This window comes from Tympanuchus pallidicinctus, unplaced genomic scaffold (assembly GCF_026119805.1).
Source record: "Tympanuchus pallidicinctus isolate F22 unplaced genomic scaffold, pur_lepc_1.0 scaffold9, whole genome shotgun sequence".
In the NCBI taxonomy this organism is placed as follows: Eukaryota; Metazoa; Chordata; class Aves; order Galliformes; family Phasianidae; genus Tympanuchus; species Tympanuchus pallidicinctus.
In genome coordinates, this window is record NW_026294813.1 from 1799883 (window position 1) to 1821417 (window position 21535).

Genomic DNA, 21535 nt, shown 5'->3' on the forward strand with positions numbered 1-21535 from the left:
TGCCTGAAGACCTAGGCAGTGGCATGTAATGTAATGATGCTTAAGCCATTCTCAGGAACTGTTTGATTCTGTTGCCATTTTGGATTCAGTATTAAACAGAATCACGAAGAAAGGGCAATTTTGTCTTTCTAACTTTATCTCTGGCATGTGTCAAAAACAAGAGTTTGTGTCCAGCCTGAAATAGAAGAGATGGGTGCTGCCACAATCTCGTGCTTCTCACTATCTTCTCCACTCCTACTTACGCTCAGGTCAGAAGCTTTTCTCTCACCTTGGAGAGATTAAATTTTCTGCAGCCCGTTACTTTTGGCAAAACTCCTCCAAGAACTGTCAGACCTTCCTGTGCTCCTGCTTCCAGAAAATTATGAATACACTTATAGCCTATAAAAACAAAAAAGCTGCCTGCAGGGAGTTGTAGTCAGATCTCATCACAGTGCATGACTTGCACATGATTTAAAGAAAAAGAGTTGAAGCAGCCATAGAAAATAATCCTGCCTCACATACCTCAAGCCAGGCTTAGATTTGCTGACCCTGCTCAGAGCTAAGCTCTCTCAACCAGTACTATAGTGATTATTTAAGTTAAAAAAACACCTATACAACCATTGAATTAAGTGTTAACAACCATTAGGAAGGGGATGGGAAACAAACCAAAAAAGTGTCCCAGTGCACTCTGTAACTTAGTAAGTTTGGATACCGTGTGTGTTTCTGCTGCATCCTTTTTCAGCATGAAGCCAGTACAAGCTCCAAGGGCAGCTGCAGAAAAAGACATTGCAGACTACACAGCTGTTACTTTTCATAAGGATGTGAATAAACAGTGCCCATGCCACAGCCAAGCTCTCCCTGCTGGTCCACAGACTCAGGCAGGTGAGAGCGAGGCAGGATCTGGCTCTGGGGCTTCTGGAGGTACCTGAACAAAGCCACAGCTGGCAGCTTCCAGCCGCCTAGGGCATCTCGCTCAGCTGTGGGCCACAGTGCTGGCACACCTGGCAATGTGATGCCAGAGCTCACACTTCTGCTGTGCTGACACCTCATAACCCACAAATTCAGAATCTGTGAAGTTACCTGTTGTGGACAAACAAAGATGTGCTGCAAGGTCATACTCAGGGCCTGGGAAACCCTGCCACCCATCTATCAGACCTGGTGCGTAAGCACTTCACCGCCACTGTTTTCCTGCCTGTTGTGCAGTGCAGAGCTCCATGTGTGGCCATTGTCCAACAGAGACACTGTGATCCCACATCTCTAAAGTCAAGCATGTCCATCTCCCTCACACCCCTGTGCAAGTTGAGCAGCAGCTGCAAATGCTCAGCAGTGCTGGGGCTGCTGCCTCTCACTCCACCAATTCTTAATCAAGGGCTACGGACACCATGAACGGCCTTCAAATACTGCTACTCCCTAAGGGCCATCTCCTGAGGGGAATCACCTGAACACGGCAGCATCCTGCCAGGCCCCAACGCATGCAGCTGGGTGCAGGTGGCTGGATTTTGGCTCAGGCCAGCAGGGCCACAGCCCATTCCATGCCTTGCTCGCTGCCCACAGCCTATGGCCTGGCACCAGAGCTGCACAGGGATCACACCACAGAGGCCTCCTGGCCTCAGCCCCCACAGCTCTGCTTACCTGTGTGACCAGATCCACGCAATAGCGCATGTGGAGAAGCCATGTCCTATTCCCTAAGCGTGACTGTGCAGCCCTGCACCTGAATTTATTATTTTTGCCGTAATGCTGCTCAGGCTATGATCACTAATGTAAGCAGGTAACTCTAGGAGTAGTCATAATGGCTGCATTCTTGGATTTTGGGGATTCAGGTAACAGCGCCATAGCCAAGGGCTATCTTGCACCACAACCCAAGATCTTGCTCAACTGCTACCACTGGAGCATGCTCATTCAAGGGAGGGCTGGCACACAAATGCAGCTGAATCAGCTATCTTAGCCCACAAATAACAAGCAGCCTGTAGCCCCTGGAGCTCACCTACTTGGCAGTGGGCTGCAGGCATGATCTCCACTTGAGTAGGCACACCTCTAGAGGTTACATCTGTGCAGAAACAGATCTCTGATACTTGATGTCAAGACATCTTGTCGATACAGATCCTCAGAAAGTGACTGATACTAGTTTGTTAAGCTGTCTGAGCTTTGTTAAGGTTGTATCTTTAACTGCACACATGCAATCCCTTAGACATAAATCACTGACCAAGCCTGGGACCAGGAATGGGTTTTGCTGCATATCAGCTCCTTAGCTCTGTGGTTCAAATTTGAAAAGCAAAAGCATACTCTGAGCCTCGTGACTCATCTGAATGAGGGTGGTTAATGCTATCCTCTATGCAGTAAATAATCAAGTGCACCTTCTTGTCTTGAATCTTGTTAAGTGCCTGTCTTGCAATTAAGCTGTGTTAAACCACTACTTTACATCAATATGTTGCTGTTTCTCTCTTCCAAGTGAAGTCCATAATGCCATCTGTGATAGCAACATCTTTTTTTCTGTTAAACAACATCCAAATGTAGTGGGGGAAAAAAAATCAACCAATTCTGCGGCTCAGCAGCTGATTATTTCATATCTTAATATATGTGAATTTTCTCCCAAGTTGACTTTTCAACTTTTATATAGCACAAACAACTTCATTTGTAAGAAAAACTTTATTGGTCCATTAAACATTAAACCTGTAACAATACATTCACTCAGAATACAAAAGGAAGTGTCCATAAAAACCATAAGCATGCTTTAAAAAGACTTAGCTATTTTACAATGAAGTTCTTAGAATTCTGAAGCCTTTACCAATCCCTAAAAGTCAAAGTATTACAGTTACTACAGATCACAACACTCACAAAAATGTTAAATAAAACTAGCACTTCACCGGGCTATAGACTGATAAAACTAAATCACACAAACACATGAAAAGTTCCCTTGAGATATTAAGAAAAGGACTAATTGAAACCGCCTCACCATTAAGAAAAAGTGTTTATATTTTGCCTAGTTTGCATCCAGTTCTCAAATACATGTGGCATACATGTGACTAATCACCATTCATTTCTGGTAAATAAAAAGCACACAATGAACCATATGTTCCTTGTAAGTATTTTCTCAGCTTGTATATGACAAGTTGAAAATTGTTCTCTGAACATCAGTTTTCCCTGCTTTAAGACTGCGCGGATGTCCAACGACACCTAAGCACCTGGACAAATCTCAGAAAGAGGAAAAAATAAAGCTAAGGCATGCGTAACAGAACATTATTTTCTTGTAGCTTTCCAAAATTTTCCTTGGCTTCGGGCTGAGACTTCTTTGGCAAAAACACAGCCCGAGTGCTGCACCCACCGCTCTGCCTGGCGCAGCTGGAGCTGCTGGAGCCACGCGGGGCTCAGCTGCAGCCCCTCTGAACTGTGTGGCTGTGCTGCAGCGGTGGGAGCTACCGGAGGATGGCGAACGGGGGAAGTCAACGTGGTTTGCATTTGAAAAAAAGTCTGGCATTTTTAAGAAGTATCACTGAACAGATGTGGAATAATTCTACACCAGGACTAGGAAAAACTAAACAGAAGAAATGGGTTTGTGGCCTACTTGAACTTACAGAGTTTCTTCTGGCAATAGAAGGACGCCACAGCAGCTGCACCAGGCACGGTTCTGCGCGCCTGCATCCCTTCACAGCACCACACCTTCTGCCTCCAGACTGCTGGCAATGCAGCTGCAGCCATTCCCAGGATATGTGTCCTGCTAGCAGTACAAAGAACCAAAGCTTTCCAAGCACTCGACCCCTGGCAATCCCTTGTACAGTCATATGAAACACTGAGTTTAAATTACTGCTCACAAAACTGAAAACACAAAGTAAAGTTTCACTGCGCTGATGATGTGTTTTCCTCCCACAAGAACTTGCAGGACAACTCAAGAAAACAAAGATGCATTTTCCATACCGGAAAGCTGATCCATACACAAAGCTACAACCCTCGACTTTGCTTCAGCACTGCAGTGCTGCTCTTACAGCAAGGCAGGAATCAAGAAGACCTGTCAATTTCTAGGACCAATGACATTGCCATGGCATGCAGCAGAATGGGAGTTAAGCAGATTTGCAGTGCTTTGAAAAAATGAACTCAAGGAGAAAAAAGCAAATAAAATGAGAGGATACAGCCTGCACGGAGAACACACTGCTTCTACAGCCCACAGAAAGACAACAAAATTTTAGCTGCAAATAATCTTGCTCATTTAGCCACGTATGTACAGTCTTACAATTTTTTTTGCATCACCAATGCATTTAAGAGAAAGGTGTAATAGTCCTAGCATAAACTCTTCATAGCATGCTTTAAAGCCCATCAGTGGATTATTTTGTTGCTAGTTTGTTCAAAGATCCCCATGACACTGCAGGCTGCTTGCTGAAGTTAAAGCAGCAGTATCTTGCATTCCTAGATTTCCCTTATGCATTGGTCAAAATTAGAGAACTGTTAGGAACCAGATGTTTTTTTTTCCCTCTCTCTTCAAGTGCAATGGTTCCTCGATCCACAGCCATGCTCTGGCCCAGAAATGGCTGCACAGGTGGCTGGTGAAACTGCTACAGGTGCATAGCTTATACTATCAAAGCGCTTCAAGACTTGAAAAAGGTGCTAAAACATAAAATAAATAAATAAATAGACATGCAATGTTTGTGATTCTGTGAGGGATAAGCCCTCTCTCTGGACTACACGTGCATTATCAACACCAAATTACCCGTTTCAGACAAAAGTGGCCCAAACCCAGCTAGGACTTTATCAGAGTAGCAGGGCAAGTACAAGCTTTTTGAGCAGAAATGCTTGAAGTACGAAGCTAGAAGCATCAGAAATGCACAACTGATTTGTGAGCACAGTGAAGTTCCTTACTCAGCATCCAGCTGCAAGGGCAGCCTGCGCGCTTGGAGGAACGAGGCGGTAAACAGCAAACACATCCATCTGCTTTCCGTATGTTCTTCATAAGGTTTTTGTGGTCTCATTTGTTAGTCCAGTATCTGGATTCACAGACTTGCTCTCTGAGTTTATCCCACTGGTTTTATCCCCAAATAAAAAGCAGTCAACACTGTTTCAGTTCTTGGTTGCTTTCACAAGAAAAATGGCTCTGGTCAGAGGCAGCAGTGCAGCAATGAGGTTCCAAGTAGGCCTTCTTCTGATGGCAATTTTAACAAGTAGAAAAACAACAATACGCTATTTCATTTTACTAGCAGAACTAACTTCAGCCAATGTGGACTGTCCTCCAAAACTCCCCTAACCATGACACTAACTCAAACTCAGGTTGAACTAGAGGAAACGTAGCACAGCCTCCAGTCTTCCTGTCTAAAAACAGCAGCTTCCTCACTTTACACAGCTCGAAAATAACAGGAACCAGAAATGCTGCAACGCTGCCTTATGCCTGGGAACAAATTCAAAGAACAGCCACGGCACAAGGCGAGTATCAGTGCAGGACAGACACTCAGCATCTGGCCAAGCACAGGTTATTTGGTCTCCCACATGCACCACAGGCATCAATGCGTCTCGCACGCAGCGGTGAAGGCAGCAGCACCGCTCTGCAGGCTCAGTTCAGGCTTTCCAGTTCCAGTGCCACTGCTCTCATGGCAGTAAGTCTGAAGGCACTTGTTAAAAAGATTCTAAAAGCCCATCTCTGTGAACTGCTAGCAACCAGTGATTCGAGCATTTGAATCTTAGACCCTAGCCAAGATTTTTACTAAGTAGTTATGTGTGGAAAGTTCACAGTACAGATCTCATAACAAATGCTAAGGCTGAAATCTTTGCCTGGCCAGCAAGAGGTTGTGTCTCACTGAGGCTTTGTGTATCGAGGTGCTAGCAATTATTAATTCCTTAGGACGCCCTGGAGACCCACAATCAGATCTGGGGTCTCAGAATCATTTCCAGGGCCTTTTACCCACACGGCTTGCTCAGGTGCAGACAGAACAGCATAGTCCGGCACTGCCCTGTTCCACCCTCTGTATACCCACAAACATGTAAAGTCAATAGCTGGTGAAAGGGGAGGGTGAAGGAACAACTCAGCAAGGCTAATGTGTGTAAGAAGAATGAACTCAGGCCTCACTGCAGAGTTTCCTCTTACAACCCTGTTTCCCTAAATACAAGTTATAAAAAGTGCGCACGAGGAGGTGCATCAAGTCCTTATGTAGGCAAATACCCACATAAATAAGCATTTTTATAAGCAAATAAGAACATCTGTTGGCCAAGATACGTATTAAAATCGTCCAAATTTGTGACCAAGTTCCCTTTTATCAGATTCCGAGAACAGCTGCCATTCATTGACTTACAACCTGACATAATGCCTGCTTCTGCAGAGCTTCTTGCCCAGACTGTTCTGCTAGAATAACGCTACTAATTTTAATAAAATAGGTTTGTTTTCTCATACTGACACAACATAACTGACACTAGAAAGCAACTCCTGCGCCATTAGAAAACATAGCGAACATTCACCAAAGGAGGACTGTAGGGCTGGACTATCTCAGTTGCAGCTCACAGTTTAGGTTCTGGACCAAGACTTTGTCAGAACAGCTGCTACTAGTAGGGCGATACAACATTCATCACTGCACAGTCCATAAGCTCTTATCTTAGAGATGACTAATTGCAAACACAGTAACAAGTGCCTTTCTGCTGCAGAAGGATCTGATTTGCTGGATTCCAAATGCAGCCAAGCATATGGGCTTCCTGCTAATAGAGTTCTTAACAAGACCAGTATCTCCCAGCAGAAGCAAGAATGACAAAAAAACTAGCCACCAGTTTTTAGAGCTCTGGAGCTGTAAGAGATTCCTCCTTCCCATAGTCTTCACTCCAGAGGCATTTTGAGGCTCCTAGTCACTGCGGTAGGCAATGTCCAGGACATTCATGCCTGCAGATTTTCCTTGAGGTAAGAGCGTTAGAATTTGGGAAGATAACACCACTAGCAAATTGCAAGCAGGACAGGAGCTCTAGGATACCACAGCAAAAAGACAGCTGAAAACGGCAAACAAAACAAGAGCTGAACTGAGATGTATTACATTAGGATCACTCACCAGATGTGCCTTAGCTATCAGTTATGGCAGCAGAACAAATAAGGCATATCAATATTTTGGCCACCTCATTGGCCTCTGTGTTGTGCTTTTGTCTTGTAGAAAGCATTGGGTGAGCACTTAAGGCTCGATCATGTTTTCAAATAAAGAAAACAAAACAATGCAAAGCACCCTACGCCAGCTAAACTGGTTCTTTGCACACATCGCATTGTGTGTATATACGTGTATGTGTACTCATACACACAGAAAAAGAGGAAAAAAAGCCTTGGGGGTAACTTGCAGTTGTAAATTCTTCCCCCTGGTAAGTAGATAATTTAAGTAGGTTCAGCCTTATTCAGAACTTCAAGCATTTGAGCTGTTGTCCAACCGCCAAGTCGTTTGCTAGAAGAAAAAAAAGATACATATACGTGTATATATACACACATATATATAATATATATATATGTATATAGTAGGGCTTTATGTTGTCAAGTCAGTCATTTGTACTATGGCAGCTGTTGTCACACTGTGTTTTCTGCTTTTGTTTTCCTGGCTCCTTATCTCACTACTGGAAACAGGAGCACTATAAAAGAAGTTCCATTCCCATTAACGGATCCGTTGGCTATCTCCCATTGCAACAACAAAACTAATGCCAACAGAGAAGTATAAAGGTATAGCAGTTAGGAAGAATGCTTCCAAACAATACAGGCAGAAAAGGAGGATGATTATAGTCCTTTTTCTATCACTCTATTTTCAAATAAGTAACGGAAACAGAACCGAAGACCCTGGGAGATCCTTGGACACAAACTGAGACAACAGGGTAGAAAAGTAACTGAGCACTCCACGTTTAAAGCTATCAGTAACTGAACAGTGCTCTTGTAATTAATATTTCCTCAGCAGAAGACATTTTGAATAAAGACTGTACCGTATCTTAAATCCTTGTACAGTACACAAAACTTGCAGTTACTAATCTTAATCTGGCAAAGCAAAATCAATCAAATTCAGAGCTGAAGAATCTCTGTGCGTAGAACTCCCCGCTGTTAATGACTGGATAAGTTCTGAATTGCATAGAATGTTCAGGTGCCTGTTAAAGTTACAGTAGGATAAATACTCTATTTTCAATGGCAGATTGCTTTCTCAATCTAGGTAATAAAGTAATTTATAATATATTTAAACAATGTTTAGATGTTTTGGCAGTCAAACTTTTATATATTCTCTATTTCTACAGAAGTATTCAGGTGTGTTTCTGGAAAAAGAGATTTGTGTACTACTTATAAGAATTATAGGCTGTACAAAACAGCGTTCACATCATCATTGCAAAAGACATGGTTAATAATACAGTATAAAAAGGAATGTGTTCTGCTAGAAGATGTATCTTCTGTAAATGTTTGATATCTGCACCATTATTTGTTTTTATTTTCTTGCCAATAAGGTCAGAGAAAGATTGTCAGTTATTCTAAAAGCATTTCACTTATTTCTATTCATGAAACAACCATGTTCTTTGCACTGTGCACATCAGTCTTAAAAAGTTTTGGAATAGAATCATCCCTTTGGGCAACACTTCCTTACAGTTTCAAAATGGTTAAAAAAAACTTTTCAATTATTTTAATCTAGCTAAAATGTTACTATCTGGCATATCATGATAATGAGGCAATGGGTGTTTCCTCATTACAAAGTGACCACTGAACTTTATTTGTAACAGGAAAAAAAAAAAAAAAAAAAAAAAGATAAAACACTCAGCTTTTTTGAGTGTTCACACTGAGAACTCTCTGGTTGGGCAACACAGCGGAGCAACAAGAGTCCATAAATAGAGAAAGACACAAAACCAACAGGAGACCATCTTAATCCAGAAGATGGACCAGGTTCCAGTGAAGAATTTCTCAATCTGGGCACTTTCATAGCTGTTAAAGAGAAGAAAAAAAAAAAAAAAGCAATAAACTCACTGTTTGTGAAAATTGTAGTAGCCTCTGTTTCTCCAGGTGGGTCACACACTGCAACTAGGTTAACACAGCCACAGGGGAAAGCAGTTATTTGCAGAGCAGGAGCTCACTCAAAAATACCCCAGGAAAGACGTGAGCCCTCTCTTGCAGCCTCCTGCTTTATGAGAGGAGATGCACTAGCAGCAGGCACCGCCACTCACATCTCTCCTCTCAGTGCACAGAGGCATTAGTTTCTTGGCTCTAAAAGAAATGCACTTACTGGAACCAATGAGTTACTGTCATCATTACGTAGAGCGAAGCCAGGAAGAAAACAAAGTGGAAGAAGGTATAGCTGTACACTGTGCTTTTCTTTTCATCATAAATCACGGTCTGGCCTCCCCTTTTTTCAACACGCTCCTCAGCATCAGCTGTAAGAGACAAAAAACAAGAAAACTTCAGCAAATTTAATGAGAACTGAAAATAGTGGCTAGATTCATGAAAAACAACAAAATGTCTAGTGCAATTCTGCAAACCAGGAAACAGAGCATTTTCCTGCCCTCAGGGCATGGGCCTAAGCATTCAGTAAAAAAAAATGGGAGTGTCACTGAAAGGCTGCCCTGTATCAGGTTGCTGGTACATTGGTACTGGCTTGTCATTTTTTTTGAGTGTCTGGCTTATTTCTTTAGTGTCTGGGTCTACTTGTAGGATATTCTCCTGGCAAGTCCAGGTTGATATCCCTTCATGTTCTGCAAACAGGGCACACCCTTCCTGAACTCCTCCTGAACCAGAGTCTCTGTGGTGCTGCTAATCCAAAAATCGCACAGTCAGTCACACCCATGTTCTTTCTGTACGTTTCATTATCAAGTCATTTGTTAAGGAATTATTAACTAACCTGTTGTTTGAAGACATTGATATATGTGCTACTTTCCTCCTTAGTCTAAGGCTGAATACTTCAGTTGTTTCACTTTGACATGATACAAACCAAGGATACAACAAACTTTCTATGCTTGTGCCTTTAACTTTCTTTCTTTGATCTGAAAGCCACTAGGCTGGGTAAATTTTGCAGTGAAAATGTAATTACCATCTCCATCAAGCACGCAGCAAAAGCAGCAACGAGCCACCTGTGGAATAAACAACAGCAAAGGTGTGAGCCTGTGCAAGCAAAGAAGCAGAACAACTGGTGAAGAAGGCCTTGCTATGTCCAAGTTACCGGCACTAATTTAGAAATATATGGCTTGTTTTTCCAACCAGCATGAAACTGCAATTAAGGTTTGCCAAATTGTTTGTAAGCGCAGCTTCTAAGCTTTGGAAAAATCTACTTGGAAAGAGCTGGGAGCAAACAAATCAATCTTTAGGAACCAATCTCTTCTATATAATTCAAGATCAAGTACTGGCAGTATTGCACCGTAAACTATGACAAAATGGTGGAAAAGCTAATGTGGTGGCACATTAAGGATTCAGAAAGACACTTAAGACTCACATCTAAGTGTCATTCAAATAAATTCTTCACTGAAATGAAGATACAATGAACTTGCAAAACTGCTGCAGGCACTGGGAATAACAGAAATGCAAATGTACTTATCTTCAAAAAAATTTGCTGAAATGGATCTAGACTGAGTACAAGGAGAAAGTTGTTGCTTCACTGAAAAGAACATTTTTTTTAACTGATGGAAAAAGGAAAGCTGAAATTGTCTACTGAAGGGTCAGACACTCCCTGGGTCGAGAGTTCATGTAAATGAAAAAATGGTGCGGAGAGAACAGTGAACATACAACTAGGTGCACTTTTTGCATAAGACCACAGTACAGCTCAGTGCTGTGTACTGCATTCACCTACATTATTTTTTCTAATAAAATTCCTCTCTAGGGTTTAATTTTGTTGTGGTCTGATAAAGATAGCATGTAACTTCTGGAATGTGTCAAGCCTTCAGAGTTTCCAATGGAAAAAAATTACAGCTTTCACTCTACCTGTGATTACATATACTCATTGGGTTCATAAATTCATGAGAAGTCAAAAAGCTCATTCTTAAGGGACTGGTCAAGAGTTTAAGGAAAACTCTTATTCTGTATCTCAACAAATTAATGGGCTTTTTCCATTGTTACACCAAGCCTTTAGCTTGAGTTTCCCTTTGGCTGTATTAAGATTCTGAAGAAAATCTCCATTCCCTCAAACCTTTTAATGAGTTTCATTTGTCAGAACTTAAGTCCTTGCACACACACAGTGATGCTAATAGCAACGCTGGCACACGTACAACTAGCCCTTCCAAACACTCAGCTGTCTTCAGCATGGACACTGAAAGACTTCCTGTATACCACTAGCAACTGTAAAGCTATGTTTATATTCATGGTTGGAAAGACAAAGGACCTCTATTACAGACAAAACAATCAATGCAATTAGTTGCTCTCTGCCAGTCATTTCTTTACATTTATGTTCAGTGGTTCTTGTACTGCTCTTTAAAACCAAATGGTGCAGAAATAACTATGTTGGCAACTGCTGCTGTGCAAAAGCTGAGCCTTCCCAGTTAATGGGCTGCATCCAGCATCTTGTGCTCCCCCTGCAGCAGAGCACATGTCAGCCCCAAAGCCACACTGTGCTGCTACAAAGTCATGGCTTTTTCAGAGGTAAAGAGAAATTTCTCTAGCACCTGACACACTCCTAAAGCTAATCATATTTTGCTTTCTCACATCCAGGTGCTGCAAATACCATCTGCATTTCTGGATTCTCATACATGCTTTGAGCTCTGCACCTCTGTTTTTCATTATTCAATCAAAGTTCATGTGCACAACAAAAGCAATCAGGATTAATAATGTCCAGGAATGTCTTCAGTTTCTTAGTGCCCAGCAGACTTTATCTTTTAATGAGAAAACAAGCTTGTGAGGAGCAGAAGATTTACAGGAAGTCTTCATAATGCTATGCAAACAGCTAAAATGCAAGAGCATTTTACTGCTTACATTTTTACATTTTACATTTTTACTACTTAAAGGCACTGCCAAGGGACCTGTAACAGCTGCAGAAGGGTCAGAGCAGACATATATTCATACAGATCCAGAGGCAAGCAGCATGTGTGCTACAAGCACTCTTTTTTTTTTTTTTTTTTTAACTGAATTACAGGTTAGTTAGCCATGAAAACAACAGCAGGAAAAGCACACAATGAAATCTGTGCAGACGAAGCAGGAACTCACTTCAGTTTCAGGTGCAGCATATATTCCTCTCAATGTCTCAGAACTTGCACGTGTTGTTGAGGTCAAACTAAGAGCAAAAGAAGACAGGGTAAGAACTCTCTGCAGAAGCCTAGAAGGGTGATTTTTCATCACAGGAAACACAAGTGCAAAGCATGTGAAAAGTTTATTCTGCACAAGCATAAACCAGCCTACAGATGGCCATAGGCCAACTATGAATGAATCACAAGCTTGAAAGTAGGTCACTCCTGAAAGGGGGTGAATTCATCACCTGCAGACAGCAGCAAACAGCTCAGCAATCCAATTTGCATTTTAGACAAGATCTTCCTTGCTGTGCTCAACTAATGTTTCTATATTAATTTCACAGCCATTGCTTGGGCTCAGCGTTCATAAAATGCTTCTCTACAGGCTTTGCCAGTAAAGAAACCTGTCACTGGCAGCAGTCAGCTTTCAGAGCAGATCACCAACTGCTTGTCACTATTCCAGTCACTAAAAATCATTTTCTTGCATGACAGTAATCGTCTGGGGAAAATCTCTTCTAGTTTTGTAAGAAATATTTCTTATCCAGCCAGCCTTCCCCTCTCAGGATCATAAATAAAATTTTCCACAAAGAAAAGGGTGCTAACTGCTCCACATGCACTCATCTGCCATAAGCAATAGGTCAAAATTCCCTTTGAATTCTACTTGGCAGCCCTCATCTTCCCAAATCATGGTGCATTTCCCCAGCAGGTTGGCTACCTGAAAGTTACTCCCTAAACACCCTCCTGATGCACTGGAAAATGCTGTTCCATGAAAACTAGATCCAAAGTACAAACCCACATGTTTGGTATCAGGATTAAATAGGCAAATATTCATATTTGATGATGGAGGATTTGCTGTGCTACTTCTTCAGAATGCCTCTCGTATTCACTTTAGAATTATTAGAGTTTCAGTACACAAACTCTGGACTCAGAAGCAAAAACTGCTCAGAAGCTTGCAATAGACAGGCAGTGCTGTTTCCTGGCAACTCACAGTCATAACAGTAACACATTATGTCTTTATTATCAGCAACTGCCTTCCCCCTTGGTCTATGATTTAATTTATTGATGCAAGCTGCAATAATTGCAGGTGAGCATCACAACACTACAGGTAGGGGCAGATTTCAGAGAAGACATTGCTGAAAAATGCTGATAGTAGTCCTATGCTCACAAGTTGTTCAAAAGAAGCCCTAAACCCTCCCACATGTGTTTGTTTATTTATTTACTCCAAAAACACCAGAAGAACAGTGATAGCATCTGCCAGGTTATTACAGAAATTCCAGACAACTTTCTTAGACAGACACATCTGCATGGATTTATTCCTACAGGACAGTAAATACAGAATCAAAGCACCATGAGACCGATCACCTTCACTAACAGCTCCACCTTCAGATTTAAATTGTTCTATTCAATTTTAATGAAATATGGTTGTTTCAATAGCTGCTGGGCTTTTTTGAAATTAAGGGAACAGGAACCTTCCATCAAATTTCTATTTCTTGCTATTACTTTGCTTGAGGACTGCTATAAGCCATCTTTAGATAGACAACACTGCATTTATAGCAAATGTAAACTCCAAGACTTACCAGGAATATAAAATGCAGCCAAAGAGAATGGTCGTACCCAGGCCTGTAACCAGGTTTTCATCTCCATGTAGTCCTTGGCTAAATTCAGGCACACAAATCGTGATGTTCTGATTGTTTTCATCCAGGACTTCATAAAACAAAAATAACATGAAAACCACAGTTATCAATGCTCACTTCACTTCAAAGTATTCTTCTGCACAAAGCTTTTCAGGAAACTTTTTTTTTTTTTTTTAAACTTCTGATAATGAGTAGATACAACTCAGTTGCATCCTTCTACCTTTCAGAAAAATAATACTGAATAAATTCTGCAAACCTAACCTTACAGATCAGTGTTCCAGAACAAAACAGTGCAATTTAGTAGGGTAATAAAGCTTATTCACTCAAGCTGACAAACAAGGCAACAGACTGCTGAAATAAGAAGCCTGAAGTTTCCCAACACTTCACCCAAGACTACGAAGCCATACAAAACCAAGATAGTATGCATCTCAGATCATAATTTTTTGCATATGCAAGAGTGCCCTGAGGATAACTACGAAACTCACACTTGGTGAAAAAAGTAACTCACAGTCTGGTCTCAAATATGTAGAGAAAAAGAGATGTAATGTTTGCAAATACTACTTTTAGGTTCCTGAAATGAAATAAACTACCTACCATGGGAATGGAATGTTGTTTCTGCATTATATATTAAAAAGGGCAATTGATTTGAAGAAGTAGAACACAATGTATTTGTATTCTGTAACTTATCCTTAGAAATAGTTGATCTAAGAAATAGAAACACTGTATGTATTAACAGCATGTTTTAGAAACATTATAACTGAATTATGTGATTAATTCTTTCTTGCAAAACTGCGATAGTTGTTAAATGTTCCAAACAATGTGGGTATAGTGTTAGGGATTAGAAAACATACTGTAGAGTTGTTCTATTAGGATAAGAAACTCCCAGAAAAAAAAAATAAAAAAATAAAAAAATAAAAAAAGATTTAACAAACATCAGAGAAGCTAAGGCCTCTACACAAGGCCAGACTGCCTCACTCCATGAGAACGTTGGAATGTGACAGGCAGGCATCAAGATATTCCCCTCTATCCTCCTTCTGAGCTTATCTCTATGCAAGGACAGACAGATGACCAGAACAATGACCCAGAGTAAAGGGCACAAATGCTAGGGGGCAATTAAACAATTAGGAGGTTATGTTTATGTTTATCTTGTAAAGCAGGCATCTGAAAGTTATCACCAGCTGTTTGTTAAGAAAGCAATTGTTAGAAGGCATTTAACCAATTAAGATATTTGTGTTTGGGAGGCAAGGATTGGTGTCTACTTGGTATTTGTAAGATTAGTGAAGCATCGCAAAAGAGTGTGAACCTACAGTACTCAGCCAATGAGGAACCAGGGGAGAAAGAGATCAGTGTCAGGCAATGGGGGATAAAAGATGTAACCCTGTTTTTTGTGTGCTCTCCTGCTGGCAGGAGGCCTGCCATTGCAACTGCAAATAATCAGAGATACTGTCCTGATAAATTATTTGGATATTTCCAACACCTGCTTTGAGTCAAAGCATAGCAACAGTCTGCAGCATAACCCTAAAAGCATCTGATCACAGCTGCATCTTATCTCAAGAGATTTCGTGCCAATGCCCTTCCAAGCAAACTGTGTTCCCATCTCCCCTTTCCTTCTCCAGTGCGGCAGCAGAACTATTTGGAAGGCCAGAGGGCAAAACGCAGCAAAGGCTACATGCAGGTTAAAAATAAACTCAAAAGTCAGTTCCCTGACCTGGTTCCATGTAGGGCTGCATAAGATCATTATCAGCAGATGACAGGAACAAAACCACACCAGGAGCAAGGAAGGGAAGACAACCTTTAGGGAATATGTTGGCAAGAGATGTGCAGGATCCCCCACCTGCATCCATCATGGTTGCAGCAACAAGGTAGATTACTGTTTGGCATGCCTTCTAGCTCAGTTTGGCACCAAAGGCTGTGATAAACAGAAGTTCAATGGACATTTCCTTTTGTTTGTCTTTTACTTCTGACATCTGCAACCATGCTCTATGTTGCAAACAAGTATTTGTGATGTGCATTTTCTTCAGGTCTGGTTTGCACTATGGCTGAATTGTAGGCCTCTGCTCAATGAATGTGTCAGCATTAAATCAGTGTATGGCAAATCTGAGTGACGTGGTACAGGACATCTTACTGTGTCAGCTCCAGCATGTGCCATTGCAAAAGCTCCACAAGCCATTATGAGAGTTAGTTTGACAAAGACTGGGATGAACACAATGAGGAACATCTGATTCAGGGAGTCTGAAAGAGCATGCCTGATGCAAACTCTGCCAAACATAATAACCACACTTGCAATGCGTACCAGAAGAATCAGAGCACTCATTCCTTAACCTGCTAAAAGCTCTGATTGTCACAAGCATGAGATAACACAAAACTAATGATTTAATATCATACATCTCTTTCTTCCCTTTCTTTTCTAGGACAGTGTCAAATCTTATGAATAATTCAGATGACATCTAACCCAATTTCTATACTCATTCAAAAACACTGCTTACATTATTAGATATATCTTCCACCAAAACAGTCTGGTTTTTGTTCTTAGCTCTGGAATATGTTTGTGTTATGTGCTTGTGTCTACACAAGTGCGAGAGATTCTTCCCCTCTCTTTCATTTTCCCTCTGGGCAAGTGACTGTAAAACTTCTCATTTCTGCCACTGAGCTTCTAGCTATCACTGCTTTAGCTTTTCAGTATTAAACGCTGAACAATAATAGTGTTTTTTTTTCATTAATGATCTGAATCCAGACAAGTCTTGTGTAAATGAAAAGAATATTACCCATCCAAACAGGTGATTCTAATTGTTAAATGGGAAGAAGAAACAGGTTGAGAAGAGCATGGTGATGCTGAGAAATCCAACAGTAATTTGACATGCCATGAGTTATGTCAAGCAGGAATTCCTTTAATACAGCGCTGAGTGCATGAGGGATCCACCAAACATGCCCAGCAAGGAAAGAGGCAGCTACACATTTATAGGCACAGTGTATACATATTCATTACATTTCAGAGAAATTGGTTACATATGCACTGAATTTAGAAGAACTTTTCACCATGTTGTCCCACCCTTCTGAGCATGCATCCTAAAATGTGAGGAGGGTCTCTGGGCCCCATCTGGTGGTCGTTGGATGAAGGCTATTAGTCATCCTCACAAAGCCTTCCTCACTGGGAACTTGTAACTTTTAGGGAGGTTGCATTGCGTCACAACAGCAACCCTGTCTCCTTATCTTCAAGGGACCCTCCCCACTGAGTTGAGCAAACAACAACTCTGCTTATCTTCACTGGGCCCTTCACCCTGCTCTAAAACAGCATCTCCTTATCACTTCAGAAGATCCTTCACTGAGTTGCAAACAGCAACTCTACTTATCTTCTTGGAACCTCATGTTCCTATGGTTTCTGTGTTCCTTCCTAGATTTATCTGCTTGTGCAAGCTACGGGGCCTTGTTTAAGCAAGGCTATACATTGTCTCCTTGATTCATTATAAAGTCTTGCTGTGTTTTTGCAGCATAAGGGACATAGTTAGAATGGTAGACTACAGGAACTCAGCTGAAGAACAGCATGACTTCAAACAACTATGGCATAACACCAGGTCTTTACTCAGAATGTTTCTTTTCAAAATCAAAGATGAACAATACTCAAGTTTTTGTTCAATTGGATAGCAAAGGCTGTCTACTGTAATAATTCTAGGAGAAACAAAGGATCCACTCCAATCACCAGCACAGCAAAATAGAACAAAGCCACTTGGGTGCAAGGCACCTATAAACTGGTGTGGATCTAGTAAACTTTGGGGTTGAGCTGATGACCTGACCTCATGTAGGGGTACTTAAGAGCCTCCGTCCCAACTTTTTTCCTATCACATCACCAAAGATATTGCATATTTAGTTACATCCTATTATATGAGCACAAGCATTTGCCACATCAATGGACTCCAGGACTCTGGGAAATTTATCAGTAGAAAACAAACCAGAATGACTCTCATGCAACAGATGCAATCCAAAAACTCTGTTATGCTCCCCTGGACCAAAGCATTGACAATACAGGGAGAGCATTTACAGTCTCTCAAACGCTGCCCAAATGTATTATCTACAGTTTCTTTTGTACAGGGCAGAGCAGATAAAAACCAGCACTCCTACGTTCCTCAGTGCTAAGCTTTCCTAAAGGCCTCCTTGATTTTAACACATGGTTTGTCTGAAGGGATTTACATGAAGCACTTACTGGTTTCTGGGGGCTTGCTGGATAGTGCTGAGAAAGTGAGGTACATGACATAGCAGCTGATTACTCCTGACTGCAGCAAACCAGAATGGGGCTGGCCTTTAGAAGAAAGAGAATAAAAGATCATTTTTGTAGATATTCTAACAATCTGAAAAATAAATTCACATCCCTTAAAAAATAGCAAGCACATTACTGTCTTTCAAAAGAGGGGAATATTATTTATTTTTTATTTAAAGCAGTTTATAAGTTTAGATATGTTTCCTCCAGCAAATGAAAAGAGTTTGCTGTTTAGTTCTGCTGGCTGTTTTAAAATGGCATTAAAGATTCCCACATAAGAAATGAATCATCTCTTTGGTCTTGCCAAAAGCACCAACTTTCCAAAATGCTATTTACAGGCTTCCACGATAGATTTATTTGCCCACAAAAACTTGTTTTGGAGACACTTAAATTACTACTTCCAGGTCCAATAAATGCAAGATATTAACAGCATACATTGAACGTACCAGAGAAGAATGAAATACTTCTGTCAACTACTTCAGGCTCAAACTTTACAGATGGTAAATTGCAAGCAGCCAAAAGCAAATGCTAAAATAGAGGTGACAGAGCATTACTGCCATTGCCTCAACTGCTAATGTTACAAGTGCTATGTAAACTCCTCTACACCTTATCAGCCATTGGCACAGGAGCATTCTTTACACTCTAGGTGCTTGATGGTGTACCCAAAGCATCATACATCTCTGTAGTTTTAGCAGCTGAACTGGTAAGCAACAACAGCACAGCACAGTGTTGATAAGGAGACAGGGCTAAGAACAGCAATAGCTCTGAACTATCATGCCTCAAGGCGTGCAACTTCAGCAGCGCTAGAAAGGAGCAGGAGGTCAGCACTCACGATTCTGGACGCAAGGTGATATGGCTACCAGTGACACAAAGAGGCACAGGCCACCATTGACACCTATCAGGATCTTGTTAGACAAGCAGCCCTCTGAACGTGTGTAGAAAAGAGCCATGAGGACCAGGGCTGCCACAGCAACAGAGTACAAGATGAGTGTGACCAGGGCGAGCAAACCACTCCACATCTGCTTGTGATTTGCACTTGCAGTCCTGGGAAGAGAGACAAATGCCTTACTTCATCTCCCAAAAAATAAAGTTCTAATAGTTGAATAGTTCATGTCATCAACCACAAAAGACAATGCTTATGTTCTTGAAATGTGTGTATATCAGCACACTAACAGAAGCCTCTACTAGGTTCCATCCATGAAATTGAAGGAAATTTTCCTTAGCATTAGTGCTTTTTTATCAGTGGAAATGAACATCTATTGTAGAAAGTGCTAATGGTAAATGCTGCTACAAAGAAAAGCAGCTGTTGTAATTAGCTGTAAAAATATCTGCCATGTAAGACCTTAACTCTTCCTCCATGAAAATAGATATCTAAGAAAGGTTTGCTAAAACCCTTCTTAGCAGTCAACATGCTAACTAGGACAAGAGAATACAGCAAGGGTTGTAGTGGAAAAAATGGAATACAGAAAAGTACAGAGGAGGCAGTGAAAGTTCCTGTATATACACAGGAATACAACTTAAGTATTTTAATCCATAAGCAGAGGCTAAAGACTGGAACCATAATATCAAACTGAAATTAAGTCACGCCAAAACATAGTATATGTGTGTTGACAATGGAATCTTGCATGTTTAGATGAAAACAATGAAGTTAGAGAAAGCAGCAGTTCTCACAACCAAAAATACATAAATAACTAAATAAATCATGCAATGTGCATTATGCTGATACAAAAAAAAAAAAAAACAACAACCGGATTTACCAGTTTGTACCACTCCATACAGTTTCACTGCTACACTCTGCAAATCCTGTTTTACTCTCTTGCAGCACTCTGTTTTCTAGCAAGTGTATTTCCACAGAGAACTGAACAGCTTAAAACAAAGTGTTTGCATCCCAATATGCTACTATTTTTTGGAAGCAGAGTGATTGAGGTTAAGAACATATCAGCACAGAGTAGAATAAGGAGGAAACATTTCCTTTGGGAAAAGACAAAACTGGATGAAGAAAGATGCACAGTTCTAAATGTCAACATTTATACCACTTCCAAATGCTTCATTTCCCTTATTCCAAGGGATATGTTGTTCAGGAGGCCATCATAATATTGTATATTATAATATTATATAGTATATATTACATTTTATGTAATCTATATATATATAGTAGAGAATAATAATATATTGCATACTATATTATATTATATATAAAAAACTATTTGTGCAACACATACCAATTTTTATTCCATTTGTGTGCAAACTCAACAAGCAAGATGAGTTGAATGGCAATGAAAAGGAAACCTCCTGCTGCTCCTACATAGCGCCAGGCTGCAAGGGCAGAGAAACAGAAAATTGGTCAGAATTGTAGCCACCTTTTCCCCAAGATAAGATGAAATTGTTGTCTACGAGGTGAAGACAATACACAGTTTAAATACCTCAATGAGAGGTTTTAGCCAAAAGGCCAGCTCAAGATTATCTCAAGAAGCTCCCTGTTGAACTCATCTTGCAAGCTATTACACACTCAGAAGAAGCCTGTTACGACAGTTACTGAGACTCCCTAGCCCAGATTTTTTTCCACACACAAGGTTACTATAATCAGACAGAAAATACTGAAACTTTTATTTGCGACTGGTAGGGGTGGAGGAGTCCTGACAGCATTTTCCTGAAGCCTAAACCCTAAAATTGCAAGGTACTAGAATACAGTGCTAAAAAGGGCAACTACTTCCCCTGATTCCAGTACCACTGGAAAATGAAGGCATGGCTCATCTATTTACAAATGTTGTCCTGAGCCACTCCCAAAGGAACAAGAACACTAGCTATTTATCAACTAGTTTTAAGACAGGTTATTTGACTACTTAACCACTGACCTACTATACTGTATGTGGGTAACTGCTTGAATACTTTGGACAACAAATCTCCTATGAGCAATACCAAACAATCAAGAAGAAAATTAAACAAACAAGCGTGGAAAAAATAAAAAATAAAAAAAAAAAAACACCACCACATTAAAATAAAACATACTTAGAAGAAGTACTGAAGGAAAAAGCAGACCACCAATGCAGCAAGTAACTAAATAGCGAGACTCTCAATAACAATCTCTTACTGTCACAGGCAGGACACTGGGGCATGCTTTATGGAGCTATCATAGACAAGGTTGGCAGGCAGTGCAGATTTAATGCTACAACTCCCACAGATGTAGTGTTTGCACATAGTGCCCCTCATTCGTAATTAAAACCCTACACATGTGAAGAACATTCCACATTTTTTAGAAAAAAAAAGCTGTATGTTTCTTGATAGCTAATAACAACAACAACAAAAAAGAGGGAAAACAGAACCAGACAATGCTAAGACCCTTTGTGTATCTGTGATTTGGGAACTTCCTCAGGAGCTTCCTGTAGAATAGTTGAACAGGATATGTAAGACGCTGCCTTACAGAGAAAAGCCAAAAAGTAACGTGGGGATGAGAGCTTGTTACGCTGTGTTTCCAAACCAAGTTACATTGTAGTTCCCACCAACACAAAAAAAAAAATTGCTTCACTTCTTCCCCAAATACTTCTTGATGACTTTTTGCCATGGAAAA

General features: G+C 40.8%; 1 protein-coding gene across 2 annotated transcripts in view; it reads right to left on the bottom strand.

Moving 5' to 3' along the window:
* Positions 1-2606: 2606 nt before the first annotated feature.
* SERINC5 (serine incorporator 5) overlaps positions 2607-21535 on the bottom strand; it is a 44252-nt gene continuing 25323 nt past the window's right edge. For both annotated transcript variants that reach the window (XM_052670269.1, XM_052670270.1), the window contains 8 exons: positions 20190-20283; positions 18800-19011; positions 17914-18009; positions 13659-13785; positions 12062-12128; positions 9963-10002; positions 9162-9309; positions 2607-8863 (listed from right to left, as the gene is read on the bottom strand). In XM_052670269.1, the coding sequence (XP_052526229.1) occupies positions 8716-8863; positions 9162-9309; positions 9963-10002; positions 12062-12128; positions 13659-13785; positions 17914-18009; positions 18800-19011; positions 20190-20283 (932 nt within the window). In that variant the 3' untranslated portion in view covers positions 2607-8715. The remainder of the gene's footprint in view (positions 8864-9161; positions 9310-9962; positions 10003-12061; positions 12129-13658; positions 13786-17913; positions 18010-18799; positions 19012-20189; positions 20284-21535) is intronic.